The sequence below is a fragment of the Melospiza georgiana genome, chromosome 9 (assembly GCF_028018845.1).
Source record: "Melospiza georgiana isolate bMelGeo1 chromosome 9, bMelGeo1.pri, whole genome shotgun sequence".
NCBI lineage: Eukaryota > Metazoa > Chordata > Aves > Passeriformes > Passerellidae > Melospiza > Melospiza georgiana.
The window spans coordinates 22,725,512-22,750,208 of NC_080438.1; the positions used below are offsets into that span (position 1 = coordinate 22,725,512).

The 24,697-nt window shown below is 38.7% G+C and overlaps 1 protein-coding gene across 3 annotated transcripts in view; it reads left to right on the forward strand.

The window, feature by feature from the left end:
- MAST2 (microtubule associated serine/threonine kinase 2) overlaps positions 1-24,697 on the forward strand; it is a 187,161-nt gene that overhangs the window by 14,022 nt on the left and 148,442 nt on the right. For 2 of the 3 annotated variants that reach the window (XM_058029787.1, XM_058029788.1), the window contains exons 2-3: positions 6,291-6,438; positions 9,708-9,850. In XM_058029787.1, the coding sequence (XP_057885770.1) occupies positions 6,291-6,438; positions 9,708-9,850 (291 nt within the window). Of the gene's footprint in view, positions 1-4,570; positions 4,646-6,290; positions 6,439-9,707; positions 9,851-24,697 lie in introns of those variants that run through there. The other variant, XM_058029789.1, reaches the window with a different exon arrangement.

A 24,697-nucleotide genomic window follows, 5' to 3' on the forward strand; every position in this document is an offset into this window, starting at 1 on the left:
CCATTAGGAATAAAACAATTCTCTATTTCAATAGGCCTCATGAAGGGGCTAATAATGTACACAGTTATAAATATTTACCTTTTCTTTTTAACAAGATTTTTTGTGTGATCCTGCAGCTGGGACACTTCACAACAGAGTTAACAGCACTGACTTCCCTGGTGAAACATTAAATCTTCTAATTCACTTGTTCTAATCAAACATGCCATGTAACTCCTGAAGAGTTAACAAGAAAAGAAATCTCATTGAAGAACAAGATAAGGAGGGTGTATCTGATAGTATGGGCTTCTGATACTGGGTCTTCATTTATTTTTCTTGTTTGTTTGGTTTTAATGCTGGGATTTTTTTAACACGAAATGTTGAGTTTGTAACTTTTCTGTCATCTGTGATATAACTGCAGATGAGTGTGCAGAGGAAGCTGTAGGTATTCAGAATGGTAAATGTGTGCATGATGTGTTCAAAACATCTCTGTGGCAAATAACACTTGGCTTTGCAGTCATTTTGAAAACTTAATATTGACACTAAGTTCAGTTTTTATATTTACTGTTGTAGGAATGTTGGAATTTATTGCAAAGTTCTTCAAATAAATCTACTACAGAGAAAAATAGTGTAGAGCTCTTTCTGCCTTTAAATACTGACCCTTTTATATAATGCAATACATTCTGTACAGCTTTTCTCTGTTGTTGATGTTGTAAACCAATATATTATAGCCCCTAAGAGTCTATGTTGATTTACTGTAATTTTCCTTGATTTTGCTGTGTCTGACATTTTTCAGGGTGCTGCTGGCAAGTACATGAGTTAAGCAGATACAGTTAAAAAGAAACTTAGTTGCAAATTCTTATTTAGCTTATAATTTTGGTCACATGTGGGCTCACCCCAGCTTCCTGGTAAACTGCTGGCCCTCTCCTCTCAATGTGTAATGCCCAGACTAGAAAGTTAAGGCAAATTTCAGTGCTAAATACTAAAGCATAAATACTATGGTTCCATTGCACTAATTGCTACTTATACAGATAGATATTTGGTCTGTGATCTGTTGTCCAGGCCTTTAATTTTCAGTGTATTTTAGAGTATATTAGAGCAGGCCTAATGACAGGATCAGATTTATCTTTCGTTAAGGGTATGCACACAGATCATATAAAGTGATGAGGAAAGGCTGAGAAGAAAAAGAATGCTTCTCAGATGTGCACACAGCCCTGACACAATAAGCTTTTATCTTTTAAAGGACAAACAGTACTGTGTTAAAAAATAGAAAATGCAGCTTTCAATGTTGACTATTTTGGGTGTTTTCAAAATATTCAGAAAGTATTAAGTTTCCCTCAAGTTACATTGCTCATTGGTTATATTCCTTACAAGATGGGCTAATAAGAGTGAATTCTTGCCCAGTTTATTGTAGTTAAATTTTCATTCTTCCTTCCAACACTTTGCTAGGATTCACTTCCAGATGACCTAAGGTTGTTGTGCTCATTAGACTTCATAAAAAAGGCTTCTCATTTTTCTGACTAATGGATTTCCTGTTCAAACTTTTGTGTAGATTCTCCACCCCCTGGGTAACAGTTTAACATATTTTGACCTGCAGACTTGAATATTTGTCAGTCACAATTGAGTGCTTTTGCTTGTTGTAGAGATTATGAGGCAGTTTGTGTTTGATTTAATTACACCACAGTTACATGCAAGGAAGTGCCCTTTGCATGATCTGTTACTTAAATATAGGCCATAAAAACAGGGCTTGAGAAGTTTTATCCCAGCATTGGTCTGATGCTGATGTATGAGTCTTGCTGACTGTGTGATGCTTCACCTGGCAGTCAAGCAAAACAAATCCACACTTGCAGTATTCACCTGCCTTTTGGAGATTAAAGACCTGTGCTGCTCTCTTGCAGCACCATTAAATGAACAATGGTTAAACAAAAGAGCTTCTGACAGTCCTTGCAGTGGTTTAGTGCTTGTTCTTTTATATCCTGCTTTAATTGCTTGGAACTCTTCCTGTGCAGTGAGGGCTGAGGAGGATCCTTGTAGCTGTATTCTGAAATTACCAGATCAGTTTTTTAACAGGGGATGTAGTGATCAGGCAAATTGAAAAGCACTTTTGGCTCCTTGTCTTTTGTCTGCATCCCCTGTGACAATCTGGTTCTGCCATCCAGCTGAGTGTGATAACCCCAATGTGAGATTTCAGGCAAGAGGAACAGACTTATTCCAGTATCAGAACTCTTTTAGTGCTTTTTATGTGCAAGTGTGGTGAGTGACTGAGCTGAGAAATTCAGAGCCTCTTGATAGTCAAGAAAAGCTTTGCCCATTCTTCTTCATATCCTGCTATTTCAAGTTATGTGAGCAAAGTTTTGTGTACCTTTGTAGGGAGTGATAGCAATAATCTTTGCCTAGCAAATCAAGACTGTGGTGCTTTTATCTTCAGCCCTAAGCTTTGCAGGAATCAGCTGGCTGTTTGAACCTGATTTTTAGCTTGTGGCAAAAGCCACAAGCCCAAAGTAAATTAAGTTCTTTATCACCTTTGAAAAGAAATGAATGGAGAGAGGCTCCCAGTCCTTTTCACACGGTGTGGGCAAAGTGTTATGTGCTTACTAATGCTTTCATCTCTAGGGCTGTAAAATTTTTTTCTTTTGAAAAGTGGAAGTGTAGTCTTTAAAATTATGGCAGTTTGTTCTATCTAATCTATTCTTCAACCACTTGTTCTATAGATTCATTTACTATATGAATCATTCATTTACTATATGCTTTCATTTGAAAGCATATAAGCAAAATTTTGCTCTACCACTGCAAAGAGTTTCTTTATTCATCAATTTGGAATGTTGTGTAAGATTTTTGTGTTTTTTGTAGGTATTGCTTTGGGGCAAGGACAAGGAAAGATCTTTTCCTCTAGTTTTTTCCTTCCTTGTTTGAGAGTAGTAATGTAATCTACTGCTATTTTCATGCAGTTCATCTGTGATCTGCAATATCAAAGCAGGGCTTTGATGGATGAGTGAAGTAAATTGCAGTCTTATGGAAGACAGCTCTATTGTTATCAAGCTAAAACTTTCCCTCTTCATTGTTTTTCTGACACAATATGGACACAGCTCTTAGAAAATGAAATTTTAAATTGGCTGTGTTGCACTTAGCATTTTTTAAAACATAATAGGATGTCTCAGAACAGTGCACTTTTAAAAAACCTTTAAAATACCTATTTGAAAAGTGACTTTACAGTATATAAACCTGCAGAATTTGATTGGAAGTCCTTTCTTCCAGACATTAAACACTTGAGCAATGTTCAGAAGACTTTGTCTTCTGAGTTAAATGTGCTTAACAAGAAAAGCGTTCATGAAAAGGTTTCCGTATGTAATATGTACCAAATCCTTCATTTCTAGAAGACACCCTGGGTTCTTTGGTGAGTGTGGGAAGCTGATTTTACCTTTCTACGATTCCTTTCTCATCTCTGTAGTAGTTTTGGTGGAAAGCTGAACCTGGGGACAGCTGTCACAGGGAATGGCTTTTTGAGAAGTAGCTTTTGCCACTGGGCTGACCTCAAAGGTGTGTGTGGGCAGGGTGCTGGAGCTGATCAGATGCTGTGCCAGGAGTAGGTGTGCCCTTCAGCTGGGGAGCTTTTGATTTAGATATTATCAGAGCTACAGGATTTGTGTACTGTAACTCAAGAAGACACATTGAGGATTTGTAATTATTTTTGCCAATAAAAGGAGACTGCATAAAGGGAAAAGGGGAAGGGTAGGGAAGTGGGCACATTCCTTGCCTGGTAAGCATTGTCTGCATATTGTGGGCAAAGAAACGTGTAAAACACAGAAGTAGCTTGTAACATGACTGAGAGTACTTTTGTTTCTGACTTCAGTGCCTTTCCTTACCTGGTGTCCCAAGCTGAAGAATGTTCTTATTTAGTTGCAGCTCTCTGAGAATGACTGGTGAGAGGTTTGTGTGTGTGTTTGTGTTTGTGTGTGTGTTGAAAGAGAGGTGAATATGCACCTGCAGGAGAAAAACCAGAACAACAAACCAAATGAAACCTTCAAAACACCAACAAACACCCCCAAAACTTTGAAGAAAGAAGTCCCAGTTAGAACACTTCACTTTAAGTTAGTCTATGACATTTTAATTTTAACTGCTGCTGATGTGCACGGGGCCTTTCAACACATGACTAGTTTCAGGGAAGTAGCTGGATACTGAAGGATGCTGGGAATATTTGGAATTGAAGCATAAGGAGTATGAGAGGGTAAGCTGGATGAAGTTCTTAAGTAATTTGTTTGTAAGCTGGAGTGCCCATGTTCATTTTTTGTTTTTTGTTTTTTTTTAAGGTGTAGTAATTTCAGACTGTCACAGATGGTAAACATGTGCCAGATTTCAGACCCTATAGGTGTAGGACAGGCCTTATTAAAAGTGTGTACATGTTTCTGTATGTCTACTTACAGTCATATACACAAATATAACCATGTTCTGCCATCCTGAATAGAAACAGCAGACTCTCTGCCCTTGGCCTCTGCAGCTTTCAGAGTCCCCTGTGCTCAGGGACTGCTAAGGCTGCAATTTAATATTATTTAGCTTACTCCCAAGTACAGAGAGAAAGACAGGTAGATGCCTTTTCAGCTCTCCAAATGACAGAAAAGGAGAAGAGTACAGGCTGCTGCAAACGAAGGACTTCAGTACCTTTGTGGGGAAGGTCAGAGACAAATGAAAATGCGATGCTCTTTGCTCCAAGATGTGCACAAGGAGCCATAAGATTGAAACAGTTTTTCAGTGAGCAGTTTTCTCTATTTCCCCCACTCTTGCACCAGCACAACTGCTTGCAGCTGTATGGACTGGGTGACCTGACCTGCTCTGGTACCCAGCTGTCTCTGTGATCTGGTGTAGACCCCATGGAGACTGAAAGTCTGAATTGTATCCAGAGCAGCCTGGGAAGGGTGCACCACTGAGGCTGATGTGGAGCAAAGCACTGCTGTCCCTCAAACAGTAATAAAGTTATTCAGTATTATGAAGTTCCAAAAAATTTCATGATTAGAAGGAGATGAGGTCTAAGAAGGGTTGTGAATGAGTGACTCAGAGCTAAGTGAGGATTTTATTTCAAATCCCAAATATTTTTTTTTCATATAAAGCCACTTTATTTATCTCCTTCCCCTCCCCTCTCTTCCCCTTGAGATTTTTAAAGTGTGTGCTTCTGGTCTGGATTTGACAGTTTGAGGCATAACACTGTAAACTGAATAGATTTGAATTAATGACTTTAGAAATAGAGTTTGACTTGAATCTGCAAATTTTAATTAAAAACCGTAACTGGTAAACTAGTTTTTGATTTAAACATAATTTAAAATTATGTTAAATCGTGTGGTCATGTATCATGCAGGGAAAGTTTTTTCTTCTGCCTCAGATGAGATTTTTATGAGGATAAGCATGGCTTGAAATGCTGTATAGCTAATGAGAGGCATTTGAAATAAAATGGAGGAGTCCATGAAAACAAGTGGAGTGTTTCACACTGCAGAGAAGGGAGAACTTGAACTATATGGGCTGTAATGGAAAGTGTCACCTCTTCAAATCCATATCTGATAGCAAAGCTTGTTGTTCTCCTTTGGGTGTGGAATGAGAGTTTGACACTTCCAGAACAATGAAAAGCATGAGGAAAGCACTCACAAATGGTTGTGCTTGACACTGCTCTGCCTACGCTATTTTGACTGAAATCTTGCTGTATGCTGTGAAAGGAATTCACATGTGTGGGAGTGTTTCTGACAAATACATGTCTAATTTTGTTTGTAGTAATAACAAAGACATGACACAAAGGCTGATCCTTATCCTAGTTATTATTTGGTTATGCATATGGTCTTCGTAGAGCTATAACTTATAATAGCAGTTTTGGGTTGCAATAGACATTGCAACAGCTTCTGTATAGGTATGTTACTCATAGGCTGGATGGAAGAAAGATTGAAGAAGATTGGAGAAAGTACTTCTGCTTTAGCAGGAAATAGCTTTAATCAAAGCTGAGCTTGTTTTTTCAGTGCCATTTTGTCCTAAATACTGTAAGAGAAAATAACCGCTGTAGCATAATTGTGTTTTTCTGACTATTATTAATGGCATTTCTTGCAGCAGTGGTGTTCAAGGACCAGAGTTGACAGGGACCTTGTGATGTGCTTTCTGTGCAGCTGTGGGGCACCAAAGAGGGGGATGTTAAATGTTGGGGGTTTTTTTGGTTGTTTTTTTTTTTGGTTTTTTTTTTGTATTTTTTTGAACAGTCTCCTTCATGCTTTGGAGATTGCATGTTTCAGACAGGGGATCCTTGGCTGGCATTAACAAAGTTTTGCATCTTTTTCTTCCTCCAGGAGATGATAACAGAGTCCACTCCCCTGCGTTGCAGGAAGCTCAGCAATCCTGACATCTTTTCATCTGCTGGCAAAACCAAGCTCCACCGTCAGCTAAGTCAAGATGACTGCAAGCTACGAAGAGGTAGCTTGGCAAGTTCTTTGTCAGGTATGCCATTTTGTAGAGTATGACACTTGGTTAGTATTAAAGAAAATCCAGCATTGTTGGCATAATAGTCATAATAGAAGATACTGGTAAGTCATTGGTAAGGTGACCTCTTGTTGGCAGGGCATACAAAATTTGATGTAAGAGAAAGATGCAAAAAGAAATATCAGTAGGGAAGAGTGAAAAAGACTGGACTGAGAGTGAAATTTTTTATATTGCCCAGAGTGAAAAGTTAAAACCCAGGATTTAATATGCAAAGTTAAGGAATGGAGTTGTGGAACTTTAGGTGACACATTGGTGTATTCTTACCCCTTTTAACACCAGCACTGAATGTAAACTTGCCCAATTTGCCCTTTTGTTTCATACTGGGAGACTGACTTTTATATCATGTTTAAATTACTATTTAGTTTCTTTTTGGCTTCAAAAGCACTGTAGGAAATTGTCATTCAAAGTAAAAAATGTTATTAACGTAATGTTTTTTTCTGTTCATGTAAAATTTGTTTTTTCTTGTGAACGTGATATTCAGCCTTGTAATTGAATTTCGTTTGTCAGCTGTAGAATCATTGGAGCAAGCATAGGCAAGTAATTACCCAAAAATGGACCAAGTTCAGTAGTTTTCTTTTTTTTCAAAGCCTTTGTTACTGGGCTAGGGGATGGTTTCACAGCTGTTCAAAACTCATATCAGAGTCTGTGGTGCTGGAATAGAGCACAGAGAGCTGCATGATCAGTCTAGAATGAAGGAGCTGATATGCCCGAGTGCCACTGTTATTCTGTAGGGTTAAGTTGCAGCCCATTTCCTTCCTAATTAGGCTGCTTGCCTATTTGCATGTTAGTGCAAGAACTGGAAGAGTTGAAAATTCTCAGTGGGAGAGAAAGAGGAAGAAGGTGAAACCACTTTTTTTGATTTATATGATTGTGAAAATACATCCATCTTTCATCAAGGGAAGATAAATATTTTCATGTTTGAGATGTTAGGTGTAATAGAAATAAATAAGCAGTAAATGATGTATATTTTATTTTGGCTTGGCCTTGGCTTAGAGTCTTGTTTGTAGTAAGTGGATAGTTTTTGAAAAATGGAAACATTCATAATGTTTTGTACATGTGCAAGTTCGTTCTCCAAGGTAGGTTAATCACTAGAGGAGAACAGAACTTTATGAACCACACAGCTGTTGACTGACTTCAATGGCCTAAGTTAGTACTGTAGCTTTTTTCCCCTTGGACTAGAAGGAAGCAAAGTAAATAGGAGGAAGCAGAAAAACTGGATGGTTTGTTCTCTTTTAAAAATAATTTTTCTGTTTGGAGATTGTAATTTCAGAACAAGAAATTCTATATTCTCCAGAACCTGTTGGTTCATCTTGATTACTTTTCAGTCTACTATACCTGATTCAGGAAGGGGTAAAGAGCCTGAAAAAGATCAGTCTGACCCAACTGGGTAGAGAAAATGTATAGGTTTAGATGTATATTTTCAGTGTAGGTGTTTGGAATGTGTGTAGAACTTGAGGCATGACAGGGAAAGGCTTTAGCTTCAAGTTCCATCCTTAAAATGATTCCTGCTAATTTTTGTCACAGAATCAAATAAGTTTGAAGAATGCAGATGACTGATTGGCTGAGATTTGACACTTGATGGAATTCTACCCTTCTGGATTCATGTTTTGTGGAACAAAAGGAGATATTGATAACCATATCTTATAGAGATTTAAATAAAATTATTCTTGTCCTCAAGCATGGGTATTTTAGACTGCTGGATAATTATATTATTTGACTTGCTATTACAGGATATCTTTGTTAGTGCTGTATAGGGATAAATACAGCAATGTACATTTCTGTGGTTTTAGGTCTCTGCTGATGAGTTGTTGTATTTATACATTATCTTGAAAATGATCAAGCCATGAAAATCATGGCCACAGCTGTAAGCAGCTTGAGTAGGACCAGGAAGAGGATACTAATATGTTGTGTCTCTGTTTGCTTGACAAAGTTGGGCCTGCTCATCTCTCATACACTTGGACTCATTCTGTTGGTGTATACTTGGCCCATTGCCTGTAACTATCACAGAAAATGAATCTTAACAAGTTAAAAAAAGAAAAAACCACACCATTTCCACTCCACGCCTTTCCCCAGCATCATGGCTGGTCACATTATGTGGCAGCCTTCCAAATATTGCAGCCACTGTTATGGAATGAATGTAATAATTCACATTTAATTCTGAGGTGCAGTTGAATTTGTAAACACCTTTCTGCCTCTGAGAGAACAAGTCTTTCTGCAGCTTATTTGTGATTAAAGGTGTAGCCTTCCTGCTACTTACAGCAATAAATGTCTCAGTCCCCTGTGATTCCTGAGCATGTAGTAATCCATTGAATGCAAGAATCTTTACTATGGTTGGAAGAGAGTGGGTTATTTAGTCCCATAGTCCTAATTTTAAGGAACAGAGGTATTATCCACTTCCATTTTGCAATGGGGAAATTGCAGTACAGGGCTTGGCTGACCAAACTTACAGAGTAAGTCATGTGGAAGCTAATAACTGAACCCAGATTCACAGACTTCTTCACTTATGTGTTTTTAACCACAGAAATATCTTCTCTTTTTTCTTTGTGGATGACATTGTACATAAAAGGAAGCTGTCAAGCTCTGTGGAGTCAAAATATGACCTACTTTGACTTTGGTTCTTTCTCATTGTGGAAATTTACTGCTTGACATTTTTCAAAAACGAGCGTTGCATTGACTAGAAAATCAGTGTTGAGCAAAAAATATCCATCCATTGTTCAAAGCAAGACAATATTTAAACATACACTATATTATGTTACAGCTGTGTGAAATGCAGTGCTCAGTGTTCCAGTGGTAGGAGAAAGTGGGGATGTCTACATGACCAAGCTACTTAGAAGAGACAATATTTTACAATTAGGAATCAATTTTCAAAAGAATTTTAAAAATTATACTAAAGAGATTTTGCCTTCTTTTTGGGCAAATATTGTTTCCTTTTTAAAGTGAGTGGAATATGGAAACTTAAAAAGTGATAGCAGTCTGTTTTTACAAGGTGTTTGGATTTCCCCATTATCTCACAATGGAAAGTAGATTTTTTTGGAAATTGTTAGTTATCAAGCATAATGAATTTACAGGTAAGGTGCTCTTACAAATTTTAACCTACCAAAATCTTGAAATTGCTTTTTTTAATAATTGCTTTTTCTTCCCATGCAGTATTTGTTCTCAGCTTTGTACTTTGAACTTGCAGACTTGTTTAGAAACAAGCTGATGGTCTTTTGATTTTATTTTTAAAGGAAAACAGCTACTTCCCTTATCAAATAGTGTCCACAGTGGAGTGGGGCAGACGCTGTGGCAGCCTCCTGGAGATACCTCCAACCTGGTCCGCATGAGAAATCAGTCTCTGGGACAATCTGCTCCTTCCCTTACTGCTGGTTTGGTGAGTGCCTCTGGGAATGAATACTCGTGGTGCTTTTGTGCTATAAAAAGTGATGGGATCCTGTGCTTTAGTTTTTACCTTGTTTCCCCTGTTCCTGCTCAGTGAAAGCAGCAGTTTGTTCCTGTGGGACTTTTTAGGCTGCAAGGTGAGCCAGGAAGAGAATATGTTCATCCTGCTTTAGACAGAAAGTAGGAAAAGATGTGTGTTGAAGAATCATTATATCATTGGAAATCTAGGAGATGTGAGCATGGGAACCCAACCATTTCAAACAAGTTTAATTGGGAGGCAGCTTTCTGAATATCTGCCTCTGTCTGATTTTCTAGGGAATAGCTGGGGGGATGAATCTGAAAGGGATAACCCTTACGTCCAAGTAATTGAAGAGCTGAAATTGACAAATGCTCTTCTTTGTGGTTTCTGTCGAGAGGTTTTGGTAAAAAACTTTTGGGAAAATATTTTCAAGGAATGTTGCATCTGCTAAATTAACATTTTCTAAGAAAAGAGTGTTCTGTATGGGGACACGCACTCAGGTGGCTACAGTCAAGTCTGAACTGCACACAAAAAGGAACAAAGGTTTTGTTTGTAAATTTTTCTTATTATCTATAAAATTCTAAAATCAGTGACGTGTGAGGACAAGAAAAATCCAAGGGTAGAAAAAGACAGTTACTTGTGAGCAGGCATATATGCAACAGAAATTGTTGGTAAGTAGTAGATTAAAGCCAAAGTTGAATTTTTTTTTGCTGAACATCTACATGTTATTTGTATAACACGTTTTACTCAAGTGAGGAATTTTGGTGTGTGCTACTTATAGTGCTGCAGATAACTGGGTAAATTTATGTTTTATTGTAAGACTGCTTAGAAGCAATGACCCCTTAAGTTAATTCTTTTTTTAAATTCTGGATAAAGCCCTGAGAATTTTTTGGGAGTTCCTAGACAGTTTGGCACCACCGGGTTATGAGAGGAAACTTAAATCTTTAAGGTTCAAAAAGTCACACTTTTGTGTTACAACTAATTTTGATTTCACAATGAAGTAATTGTAGCCTTGACATTTTCAGACTTGTTGCTATATTGAAATTCTTCTGATTTGGTTTAGTTGTGTTGTGTCTTAATTTGGTGCCTGTTCAGTGTTTGCCTTAAATTTATGCTTTCACCAATGTTTCTAAATTCAGTGGTAACATAAAGGGAGAATGCTCACATGAACTTGGCTGTAAGTATTTATCTGAGGGGGATTAGAAATGCAATATGTTAAAACACAGGCCTGTTCTCTAGAGGCAGATAAATGCCTTGAAGCTTCATAGCTTAGGTTAATGAAAATAACTGTGCTTTAAAACAAAGCACTAATTCTCAGATATTTAATTTGGAGTACAAGGCTGTTGCTTAACAGCTGTGTGCAGCTCAGCAAGCTGCAGATGTTTGCATGTTACAATTCTGCATATTACTCATATTATATCCTGTGTTTTCAGTTTGTCATGGCAGTGTTTGTGCTGTCTATCAAATGTTCTGATCTGAAACACAATGTCAACGAGTTATTTTAAAACAATTTAAAATTCTCTATTTCCTAAGTAAGGCAGAGAAATTAATCTCTAAATCCAGTTTTTGTTCTTCTGTGATGGTGTTTAGGTGTTGAACAATATGGTCACTTTTCTATCTCTGTATATTCTATGATGGGCTGTGTGTTTCATTACAGTTGCACTTAATTAAGCCTAGGCATTACCAATTTTTATGTGAAGTGGGTTTCAAAAGCAGTGACTAAAGAACATCACAAGATGAACACCTAATTAAATGCAGTGAGTCCTGAGATTTTGGAGCCACTTACATGTTTGCAGCTGTTTTAATATGCTTGTGGTATTGAAATACGTTTCACAAATTAGAATAGCAAAAGGTCTCTTGCCAGTATAATTAATCTCCTTTGAAGAACAGCTCTATTAAGAGATGAGTAAGTTCAGTAATGCAGAGTGTCATTTTAATATGCTAGCCTTGACTGCTAGAGCATTTAATTCTTCTATTATTTGTTATAATGCAGTAGTTGGATAGCTGGAGAGAAGTGGAATGTGATTTAGGAAATCCAGGAAAGCTGTGTGCATTGTTTCTGCTCCCTCTTTTTGGGTCTGCAGGTGTCAGTAGATTTTCCTTTGCTAAATTGCATTGTGGCATTCAGTAATGTGGGTTTTTTAATATTTCTAACCACTACTAATCCTATAGGTTGTTTACTGTGCTTAAATTGCATTCTTTTGCTCTTTAAAAATATTTGCAAAGTTAAAAGGTAAGTTAACAATAGCGAATCTAAAGAAATTAGTTTTCAGCTCCTGAAACAAGCCTGATAACTCGGCTATTTATCAGCAATGACTCCAGAACTGGGAATACATAAAATTCTAACTTGCTAAACTATATAAACACAATTTATTGTTGGGCAGGATGGATCTTTCAGCTTGTGCATGTGTGATAATCTGGATTAATGTGCCTGCACAGCAGTTGCCACTAGGTCCTTGACTTGAGAAAGAAGCCAGGGCAGAGTGAATGCTGAGTGCTGTTGTTGTTGAGTGGAAGGTGTTGATCTGATCTGTGTGCCTTCTAAATATATGTGAGGATTTTAGAGGACGACCTTCAGCTCATCATCTACCTTAAGACGAATGGCTCTGATCCTATGAGATTGAATTCTGCTGGGGAGTATCCTATTTAAGACTTTAAATCCCTAAGATAGCTGAGGAAGTAATCAGAGGAAAACACATAAAGCATCATTGTGGGCAGCTCAGTGGTATTTCCTGCTGTCAAGACCCAAACACACTAAAAAAAATGGGTGCAGGGAATATGTATGGAGTGCACATTTAAGGAACAGAAGGGCAATTTTATGGAAGATTTCTTTTGACTTAATTTTGGGTATTTATCTGAGATCTTACCCTGTCATAAAAAGAGTTAGACCTTGGACTGTGTTTTTTTTTAAGGGATGTAGTAGAATCCTAGAATCCTAGAATATGCTGAGTTGGAAGGGACCCACAAGGATCATTGAGTCCAACTCCTGGCCCTGTGCAGGACACCCCAAGAGTCACCCCATGTGCCTGGGAGTGTTGTCCAAACCCTTCTGGAATTCAGCCTTGGTGCTGCAACTGCTTCCCTGCAGAGCCTGTTCCAGTGCTCAGCCATCTCTGGGTGAAAAACTCCTTCCTGATATCTGACCTAAACCTCTCCTGGCTCAGCTTCATCCTGTTTCCTTGAGTCCTGTCACTGGTGATGCAAAGGTCAGTTATGTGGGTGCATTCTCTTATGAAATAAGGCATAGAGAACATGAGGGTTTCTAATTTTAGAAAGGGAAACGACCTTGTGAAGAGATGGTTGTGATTGTTGTAGAGGTAGATTGGGAGTGTCTTTCTTGCAACTGTTAATTTTGACAAAACACCATGTGAATGAAACTGATTGCCAGGAGCAATGCCATAAGGTGCTAATATTCCATAGTGAGCATTTATTGGTGGGCAAGGGGTGACTTCCCCCTCGTTTTTATTAAGGGCAGGATGCTTAACTAGAGCACTACACTAATGCTGAATATGCTTCTTTATTTGTGAAGACTGATTCTGTGTGTGTCTCATGTCCTGGCCCCTCACAGAGAGCATCTCAAGCACCCTCTCCAGGGTTTTGTGAAAGAAATATCTGATAATGTGCAACCCATTAATTAGGACTACATCTCTTATGCATTGCTCACCATCTAATGCCTGGAAAAGTCTGAGATGTTCCAGGAATAAGAAACCATGCATGTTCCTTCTGCCAAGTGTGGCGATAGGAAAACGTTTGAAGAAGCCTGTCAGTGGAAAGTTAGATATGTTTGTGAAAGAGATTTTGAAATTCTTTTTTTGATACTTACAAACTCGAATTTTCTGAGGTGCTTCCAGTACTGAACTGAAACTTGTGGCACTCCTTGCACTGAAAAACTGGACATAATTTTTGAAAATGAGGTTGATGGTTTCAGCTGGGTGGTTGCAGCTCTATTTAGTGTAAACTTTTTTCCTTATATTCTGGGATACATTATGGGATGTGGTCAGAGCTGTTTCTTCATCCTCAGAGATGAAGGCTGCTGACTAAGCAGTTGGTGCTCTGTTAATCCTCTGATGCCAGACTTGTAAGATTTCCTTGTAGGGTCAGTCTCATCCTCACAGGATAATTTCAAATGCCTTAAGGTTTTACATTTACTTTCAAAATGAGCGAAAGTTGAAACAAAGTGAAATAATTGCATGTTTGTTGTGATTGTACACGGTGCCAGGCAGTTAGTCTTTCCCTCATCTTGTTCTAGAAAAAATGGTTAAAGACCCAAGCCTCTTAGAATTTGAATAATGATCTGGAGGGTAGAAAAGCTCGAATGCAAAGATTTGAAACAACTCTCAACTGAAGTATCTCTGTGGAACAACACTCAGCCTGATTTATTGTGAACATTCAGTTCCCCAAAGCTGTGTGGATTAGGCAATGCTGAGTGGAATGGGGAGAATGGGTCATTCTTGTGATGTTGGGGCCTTGGCTTGTCAGGTTCTGGGAGCTGGGAACAGACAAACCTCACACTGTGGCGTGGTACCTTTGGTCTCCAAGTTGGGGTATGCTTTTTAGATGTAGGAAATAATATTGACTGTTCATTTTCTAAATGTTTGCTCTTTTTTTTATATTTTAAATTTCATATTAGATATATTAGGAATAGAATCAATTGTACCTTATATATAAAGTTCCCCTAATAGCATATTTCCCCTGTGCAGGATGCTGTATATTAAAAATAAAATTAAAGTGTATTGTTCCTGGCTAATTGGCTACAGGTTTGAGTTAGTGAGTGAGATTATTACAAGGTGGATGATTCCCTTTGAATGCCTGTGGAAGTGGAATCCAAGGGCTGTGCTTTCCTGAGCCTGTGCAGGGCTCTGTGGAGCTGGGTTGCCATCTGCTGGTGTGCCAGGGCTGGGGACAGGAACCGCGAGCTCCACGATCCAAGTGAGTTTCTGTCAAACGGCGTTAGAACCCCAGTAACCATCAGTGATTTTACAGCAGGGCTCTGTTCTTTCTGGGACCCTGTCCCACAGCAGCCCCTTGTTAATAACTGGCCTTTTTCTTCAGCTGGAGCATGAATTCGCTTTGTAATGCCGTGCTGTGGTTTGCAGCATCCTTTTTCTGGTAACAGAGAGATGATGGTTGGGACATTTACGAAAAAAAAAAGATTAAAAAAATAACAAATACTATTTGTAGCCGATTCTAGAAATAAAATTGTGAATTTTGGGTGGCGGCTGTGTGAGTTGCGCTGCGGCCTCTGGCCTGGCGGTGGCGCTGCAGCCCCGGGCGTCTCCCGAGCCGCGTTCCCGCCGGGAATGTCGGCCTGGCTGTGGGGCGGGACGGGGCCGGGGCCGGGGATGGTTCCCGCAGCTGAAGGAGACCTCAGTCCTGTGTTGTTTGTCAGTTCAGTACGGGAATCAATAATTCAAGAGGCCTGGTGAAGTGCAGTGGAGCTAGAAGTTCCAGCTTCAAACCCCCTCCTAGTTACAAAGGGAAATTCCATCTCCGCAGCTCCTGCTTGGCCCCCAGCCCTTTAATGCATGTATTATTTATTTATTTATTATATCCTGTTTATTATTTAGGATCTTTGTGCTCTGCAGACACCTGGGCAGTGGCTGTTAAACTCAGGGATGAGGTCTTGGAAGGAATGGGGTGGGCAGACACCGGGTACAGCATCTGCTCTCCCACCACACTCTGCATCCACCTCTCTGCTCCTTGTGTGTGCCGGCAGGGATGTGAGTGCATGGAGCTTAGAGTTCCACCTCCTCACAAAAGAATTAGATAGAACCTCTTTTAATTGTAAAATACGGCACTAGTTCAGGGACAAATGATTAATGCCAGTTGTGCATAGTGCTACCTCCTGTGGATACTTACTACAAACCCAGGCTTTAATCTGATGGGAAAACTTCATTTACATTTGTGTCTTCTAAAACACACAGCTGCTCTTTTCCCAGAATGTTTTGTCAGGGATAATGTTACTTTTAGTTTGCATTTTAGGTGGTAACATGTTGACTATTGAAATGTTTCTCAATACAGATAAAAATAGTTTTGTTTAAGAATAATCCTGAAAGTCATGGGTGATGAAGGTCATAAATTATTTCATTTTTTAGTTTATTATTAGGGAGTAGAGAACATTCAATACTTGACTGTACAAGTAGGATTTCATATTTTTATGTTGATAGAAAAGGAAAAGACAGCAGAACTATGGCTGCATGAGTGAAGGGATTTTATTACTTTATGAAGGCATGGAAATTGCATTTTAAATTGGCAGTTGTAATAACCTGAGTTAGGAAGTAAGTGGATTTCCAAATTAAGAACCACGTGTGAAGTCTTAAGTTTATGCATACTAATTAGATATTTGCATGGACATATGCTGCAGGGTCTGTTGGTGAATCTTTGGGGACATTATCAATTTTGGAATTTGGATAGGGCCTGAGAAAGAAGTATGGAGCAAGTTCTAGACATTTGGCAGTGTTTAGAGTGCTTGCAGAGACTCACCTTTGTCACAGCTTTTAAGGTGTCTCTGGTAGGAAACCAAAAATGGATGTGCTGTGACTCTGGGTTTTCATGATAGATTCAGGACACTTGCTTCACACTGGCATCCAAAACTGGTAGTTCTGATTGGTTTTTCACTAGGAAACTTAATTCTGAATAATTCATGTAAAGAACAGAAAAATCTTGTGATAAATTCTGTACTAAAGTAATATTTACTATATACTGCATATTACTAAAGCACAGTCAGCATCTTGCTCTGAAGAAACTTCAGCATATTACATAAAACACAGTCAGCATATTTTTGCTCACTTCAGTTAAGTGAATTCCATTTTGGAGTGGACGCATTGGATTAAAGAAGGTTTTCATTTTTGGAAGAAAATGTGAACACCCTCCTGTGTAACCTGAGGCTTGTCATTGTAGGAAATATGAATTCATAAAACTTGCGTTGTGATAATTGTTAGGCACTAGACTGTCAGTTTGAATGATTGCAGTTCTCATTATCTTCAGATGCTGCATGTTATTTTTTTTGTCTGTGAATATGTTGAATTGATTTTTGGCACATGCAGTCACTTCTCTTCCTGACAGCAGCACTATTGTAGGTGTAAAGTGAGAAACTGCTGTAGTGTGCATGGAAAATTAGCTGTTTTGCTTGGGGAGCTATGGGGAACTTAAAATACAGTTATTCAGAAGGTCTTGAACACACACTGTTGAAGGGTGAGGCTTTGTTCCTTGAGTGTTGTTCTGTGGTTCTCAATGACCTCTCTATAAACACATACTGATGTACACAATAAAAGTTCTGGGTTTTAATTTAAAGTAGTTGAAAATCTGCTGTTTTATTTCTGGCAGATATTTCCATAGACAGGCACAGTGAGATGTCTGCATTTAGTATTTTAATATGGCTGCCTTCTGTGGCTGGTAATACTTCTTGAAATAGTTTCCTAGGATGTGATAATAGGAGGATGGGTCTTAAAACATGAAATAATTTGTTTGCTTAAGTTTCAAGCTGCTTTCTTTCAGAAATGCAAACTGTTTTGAGCCTTAGGACATTTATAAGAATCCCCTGTAGCATTTTGACTGAGCAAAAGCTTTGGACATGCTCTGTAATTAGTAGCATAATCCTCCGTGTTTGGCTGCCACTTTTTGTTTGGTCTGTTTCCCTGCACTGTGTCACTTTGGTTTATCCAAGCCATGCAACGTGTCTTTCCAACAATCCTTTTCCAGCCCCAGAGACACAGGGATTGTTTATTTTACCACTCTCAGGACAGTGGGAATACAGAGGTTTGTGTGCATCACCTCTGAAGAGCTGCAGCTCAGAATCTTTCCTAGGAGTTAATCTAAAATCCTTATTGCCTCGAGATTACCAGGGTGGGAGAGGTGAAATCTCTTGGCAGAGATAAGGGTAGCCTTGTAAGTGAAACACAAGCCTGGGACTTATGCAACATGCTGATATGTGAACTTTGATAAGCTCAGGTACAGAGAGGTTCAGTCCCTTGGTCACCTCAAGAGCTGAAAATGAAGCACGTCTGTGAGATTCTGTAAATCTCAGTTTATTAATGTTTAGCAGATGTTTGCAGCTCAAATGGATGTTGCTGTGGAATAATTTATTGCTGCAGTCACTGTATATAGTGTGCCAGGATAATTTTCTTATTTCTGACTGTATTCATATTTAGATTTTCAAGTCAGTTGTTTAAGAGCTGAGGCATGCCATGATTTCTTACCTGCCCTTGCTGGGTTATTATTGCTAACCCAAGCATTTCCACATTAATTGTGAGTTTCAGACTCTTCCCTGGTGGGAACTGCAGAGTCCTTGTGCTGTAAGAGCATCAGGACATCAGGTATGAAGTCAGAATAACCAATATATTACCAAGCTTGATTAAGAGTCAATATCTCTAGTTCTTCCCTTTGTGAACAGAAATTAGCACAAAGGACAAAATAATGGCCAGGCTTCTTCTTTTTTTCCCCCTCCCACATTATTTATTATAGGAATCAATGAGAATAATTCCTGTATTGTGGCATTTTGGATTGATCAGAATTCTTTTCACTGAAAGCACTTTCACTGAAAGTGGCCAACTAAGTACAAATAATGTCAAATTTGCTGAGAGGGTGCCTTGCTGACTGAGGGGCTTCTGCTTTTGTTGTTTATTGCAGTGACCAAGTTTCCATTAAATAAACAAGATTCTGTGTTCATCATGAATATAAAACACTGTCATGTTGAGACTATAGCGTGAGTATGCAAAAATGTGTCAGTGTGAACTCTCAGCTATTTGGCAAAGGGCAATGTTTATAGAAGAGGATTGAAAGATGTGCAGGGTTTCAGATCTGTCATAAAAGGATGTGAAATGTAATTAACCTAAAATAACCTTTAAAATATTTTTAAGCTTGATAAATTAAATGAGCTGTTGAGATAACTTAATGAGAGATTTTAATTTTATACCTTAAATAATATCCTATTAAAATCCTTAAGATTTTGCTTTGTGATGGAATCCATTGAGATTTATATTTTCACAATGACCTCATGATTCAGTAACATTGTTAATATATTTGGTGCATATTTGAGGGGTAAGGTCTAGGTTAATGGCAGCATTTATTCTTTAAGTGCTTGAAGCCTCAAAGCTCTAATTGAAGATTGGAATGTTCAAACCTCATTATTTTAATGTGGTCATACAGTATAGTGACACTTAAAGTAGTTATATGATGAACTCCTATGGCAGGGTTCATAATTTGTCCATGAAAACAAATTTTTATGTGAAACTTCAAATTAAAATTCTCTGCCTTGGAGTTTAAATAAAACATGAAACTTCAGGTCTAACATGGTTTCTGTATTTGTCTTTGCTCAAATTAGCAACAAGCATTTGCATACCTTTAACACAGAGAATTCTGCTGTGAATTGTTTACACAAAGTCACGGTGCATGCACTGAATCTCTCACACAAAGCTGCCTCAGTAGGTGCAGTGTGATGTTTTTGTTTCAGGTGGTTAAGCCTGCAGAGGTACTTTTGGCAAATCTGCATCTCAAATTTTCTAAATATTGAAGTAATTGGAGTAATTTAATGGATGAGCTGTTGTCAAGGAAAATACATGCAGTGCTTATCACAGAGTCAGGAATCCAGGGCTTGGAGACAAAGGTCGGAATGTTCATTCCTGCTTGCATTTCATCAGTGCTGCCAGCCTTGGTCAGGGCACTTTGCACACTGGGCTGCCTCCACTCTGAGCTAGATCCTCTTAAGACCTTCCCACCTCTTCAATGTTCCCAAGCTCTCCTTTCTCTCCTCTGTTCTCCCAGAAGTGTTTATTTTTCTCCATGGTTTTCCCTACGCCCAGAAGAAACCTCCCCACAGTAAAATTCAGTTCTTATTTCTTGATGATGGCCAGAAAATCCTGGCTAATTGTGAATTTGGGCTGCTTTATGCACACATATATACTTCTACTGTGACCTCTTTAGTCCCTCTCCACTGTCAGTTCTTTGGGCTATGGGCTCCTGGTCTGGGAACTGTGAGCACTGTAGAGTTGTATCTTGTATTGCAGCTTTACAGCTCCTCAAAATTTGCACTCCCCTTTTCTACTGTACAGTTTCCAGTTCTGGTACTACCTTTATTTCTTTAGTATCTCCTTGCTAAATGAACAGTGTTCTGAGTCATGAGCTTTTGATCCTCAAGCTCTTTGAGTCTGCTCAAATGACAGTAATGCAATGTAAAACTCAAATTTGCGGGTATTATTAAATCTATCAATAACTATTTGTTTGCTTTTAGGTAAGGTTCTGATGTTTTGCCTTAAATTTCATCTATCAAATATTTTCTTTAAAAGAAAGTAAAATGTAGCATGTTACGAATTTCAAATGCATAAATTTCTTATCAAAGTTAATTCTTGAATTTTATTAGAATGAAATAGGCTACTGAAAGGGAAGTTTGGCAAGATAAATGATTAGGTGTTTGAAAGGAAAGAGGAACAATGTAATATGGGAAACATGCAGATCTCTCTGAATGGAGAGGAAAAGAGCTATGTCAGCATTGCCAGATTATATTGACCAGGTATCAGCATCAATCCTGATTAAACAGGCAGCTGTTTAAAGTGGTACTTTTGACAGTGACATCTTCTATTTTCTGTATGATTACTGGCCTGCTGACATGTTTACTTTCTCAATATAATTTACATATTGTGTTTAAAATGTTGCTGACTGAGAAATAGTTGAATTATACAAGGCAGAGTAAAAAGAAAATCAGACGTTCTTATTGCTGATATGAACATGTATGAATATGAGGTAATGCCTACAAAGAAACCAGTTGATTTATGTACCAACTTAATTCTAGAAAAGCACTCTAATATAAACTGAATGGCATAGTTATCTTTTTTTTTTTATGATAAAGGTGATTTAGAAATCAGTTTATACACACACACACACACACACACACACATGTATATATGAGATTTAAAAAGAAAATGGCTGCACGTGTTTGTATAAATGAGAGTTGTTGAAACCCTTGGGAGACCCTGTTCCATGTGGTTTATTGTCAGACAAATCTGTGGTATCAACTTCCCAGGGAAAGTGTGAAGAATGGATTAAAAACAATTTAAGGGTGCTTGGCTATTAAACTTGGGTCTGCAATGAAGTGATAGATGTCCCTTACAGTTCTAATTGCTGAGTTTCTCTATTTTTCCATAAGCAAAAGGTGAACTGCTCTTCCCCCTGGCTTACTATAAATTGCAATAATTCCAAGGGAAGTGTATGATGGTGCTTAGTTTCTTCAGTGGAGTACATTAATGATGCATGCCTTTCCATCTGTTTTGGATTTCTTTTTGTCCCATTATCAACAAGGATTTTATCATCAAGCTTTGCCTCTACTGAGTGCAATCTCCATCTGAGAATAGTCATGGACAGCTGTTTGTAATGGTCAGATCCATTTTTCTTTGCACATCAGGAAACATCCCCAATGGTTTGGGTGTTCAGAAGTAGGTAAGCACTATTTCACATGCTGGAGCAAGCCATGAAAGGTTGTTTGAACTCCATTTTGTGTTACGTAAAAAGGATAAAGTTGATTTAACTCCATTTCACCTAAGATATATTATTGAGCTTATGCTTTGTATTATAAGCTTCTGTTCTGTGTTGAATCCCCCAGTTCAGAGTAGTAGAAAGCATATAATGATGTTCACTGCCCATGAGTGTAATTACTACAATACTGTATGTTTTACAGATAATTAATCCCATAAAATGCTCAACTTCTGTCATGGCTATGCTGAAGACTGCCTGTCTCATTCACATGCAGTTCTGTGTCCATTATCCTGTCCTCAAACTGCATGGGAAAGGTTATGGAGGCTGGAAATGTGGCTGGGTGGTGCTGCATGTTTAAAGACCCTGCTCTCTGCTCCCTTTTGAAACAGGCAGAGCACACACCACCAAACAGGCAGAGCACACACCACCAAGCCTTGAAGCTTGGGTCTCATTAAGATGTATTAATTGTGGGGCCTATATTACCCACTGCATGGCAGGGGATGCTGACTGCAGTGCGCTGAGGAGGATTGGGCACCCTGGAACAAAATTTTAGTGGGAGAATTCACTTGCTTCTGTGCAGACTGGGCACATGCCATGATGAGAGCAGACTTTACATGTTCATTGATGGTTTAATAAGAGAGATCATGCTCCAGCAAAGATCCCATGGGAGGAGGAGCAGTTTGTGTCCTTAGGAGTGCTCAGTTCTGGTTTAAAAAGTAATTAAAAAAAAAAAATCACCCTAAGAACTGAAATAGAAATAGAGGTATGCAAAGCTAAAACCAGTAAAAACACAACCTGCTTTGAGTTTCAAAAAGACGAACCAATTTAGAAAGAGAAGCATGAAGAACAAGGAACATCAGTGAAGAGACCTGGATCTTTATAGTCTTCACAGAACTGAATTAAGGACCATTCCTTCAAGGCAGCAGAGGAATGCAGAGTTCCCCTATCCTACCTCTGAATCAAAATTAAGAATGGTTAAAAGGAAAGCAGAATGGTGAGGAACAGGCAAAAGTTGTTAATTCAGTGAGTAAAAGGAAATAATGACACAGCTTTAAAATAATTCAAAGATGAAATGTGTGAACTACTATTTGTGCTGTATAGGCAGTTGCTTAAAATAGTCTGAGGACTGGAAAATGGCAAATTGAGTACCACTATTTGAAAAAAGGGATCCATGAGAGATTAATGGAGTTAGAATTGCAGATGTTCCCTTCATGCTGTAGGTGCCTAAATCTTAATTCCTGTGGGTGTAATTTACCATTTGGTTGCATTAACATGGTACATGCACAGAGCAGGTCATTCAGATCACCCTGACAGTGCTGACCTCACTGTTCATTCCCTGTTAGAATTCATTTGTCATCAGTGGCTTTACTTTTAGGTCACCCATTCAAATAATGGAATCATAGAATGGCTTGTGTTGGAAGGGACCTTAAGGACCTTTTGTTCCACCCCCCTGCCATGGGCAGGAACACCTTCCACTGGACCAGGTTGCTCAAAGCTTCATCCAGCCTGGCCTTGAACACTTGCAGAGATGTGATATCCACAACTTCTCTGAGCAACCTGTGCCAGTGCCTCCCCACCCTCATAGTGATAATAATTTCTTCCTCATATCTAATGTTATATGCATGGCTGTTCTTTTGACATAGAAAGGTCATATTCCCTAGCAGTTCTTCTGACAGCTACTTTTAAAAATTCGATTGATTGGCAGGTTCTTAACCCAGAAAGTTTTGTAGAGATACATTTTCTTTAGAAATGTAGTTTTCAGTCAAGCCGTAAGCTCTGAACAATTCAGATCCTGATGTTTACATGTTTACTTGATCAGCAGAGACAGTCATTTAAACAGCCCAACCTCTACCTCTCCCATCCAAAAGCTCCGAAGAACTCTTCTCAGAAGCCACAGTGATTTATTTACAGCATTTTTTTTTCTATGAAAATCTCAATAACTAATGCTATGATGCTTCCCTATTTGTTCTTTGGAAAAGCTGATACAGGACTGAAATAATTATTTTGCCTTGGACATTGTCCTAGCTGCTCTGAAACCTCCTTGATAATCTGCTTACTTGTTTGGCTGGGCAGGACTGGACTTTGGCTTGTTCTCTGCTTCCTGTTGCAAAAGCAGCTTTGGTGGCAGTTCTGAGAAGGAAAGGGAGCTGCTAGCGTGGGAAATTCAGGAGCACAGGACAGAGCAAATCAACTACAATCAACTGATAATGCTGATGTCTGATAACTCAGAGGTATATTTAGAATGCTGCTGCTGTTTTCATGTTTGTCTTTTGTTGTCCATTGCAGCTCACACTTTCATTTAGCTGCTTTCTACTTCAGTGACTTCGAAGGAAACCTAAGGAGACAGGGGTTTCTTCAGCTTCATTAACTATTCTGGAAAGAGCTTCTCCTTGCCTTGAATTCCACCTTGCCTGTAGACATTTGTGTTCTGCAATGAGATCATTCTGTCAATATAGGCTTGTTTACAACTTCAGCAGTTTTGGGAGGCTCCTTTCAATACTGAAACATCCACCTTTTGCACTAACAGGAGCATGGGACTGTGAATTACAACTGGTGATTGTCAGTGTTTCTTTCTTCTAGAAAGACCTAATGGTTTAGTAGAATTGAATTCTCTGTTTTCTAATGTAGTTTCCTTTGTTAATTGGTTTCTTGCTGGATCCTGTCAGCCTCACTGTGATACCAGCCTTCTGAGAAGCTTATTTTGTGGATGCACTGAGAAAAGGCTCTCCTCCTTTCATGGAAAGAATTTTCTCTAGGGATGCTGCCAAGTCTCAGAAGACCAAGAAAATATATGGTTTTGTATTTAAGTGTAATCAAACTGGCATTCATGATCATTTTGTCTCTTTAGAGCATGAACGGCTCTGTACATGAATATATATTTTTGGCATTGGCTTTAACCAAAATTGAAAATAATGGTATAAATGATCCTGACTGCCAGAAACACTGAACAGTGGTAGGGAGTCAAAGTTTCTCCAATTGTTCCTTCTTTCCTGGTAACTTCCAAGCCGCTGGCCAATTTCATCCAGGCTTGAAAAGAATAAGAAATGTCAAAAATAACTGTAATTGCAATACTGTAAGAACTGGAAAGTGAGTGGGAGACACCCCCTCACATTCTCTCAGTGACAGTCAGTTTGTTGTTTATTGTGGTTTGGCAGCACTGGTTGACACTCAAATATGACAGTGCTGGATTAACTGGGGAGGTGCTGTCTCCAGCTGGGTGGAGACCAGAGGAGGAGAGCCAGAGTTACCTCTGTCAGGGCTATGGGAGGGAGCAGGAGACAAAAAGCCAAACTCAAGTCTGTAAGAAATTGGGCATCTTTAGTCCTTGTTGCTGAAGAAGCAGCTTGTTTCTAC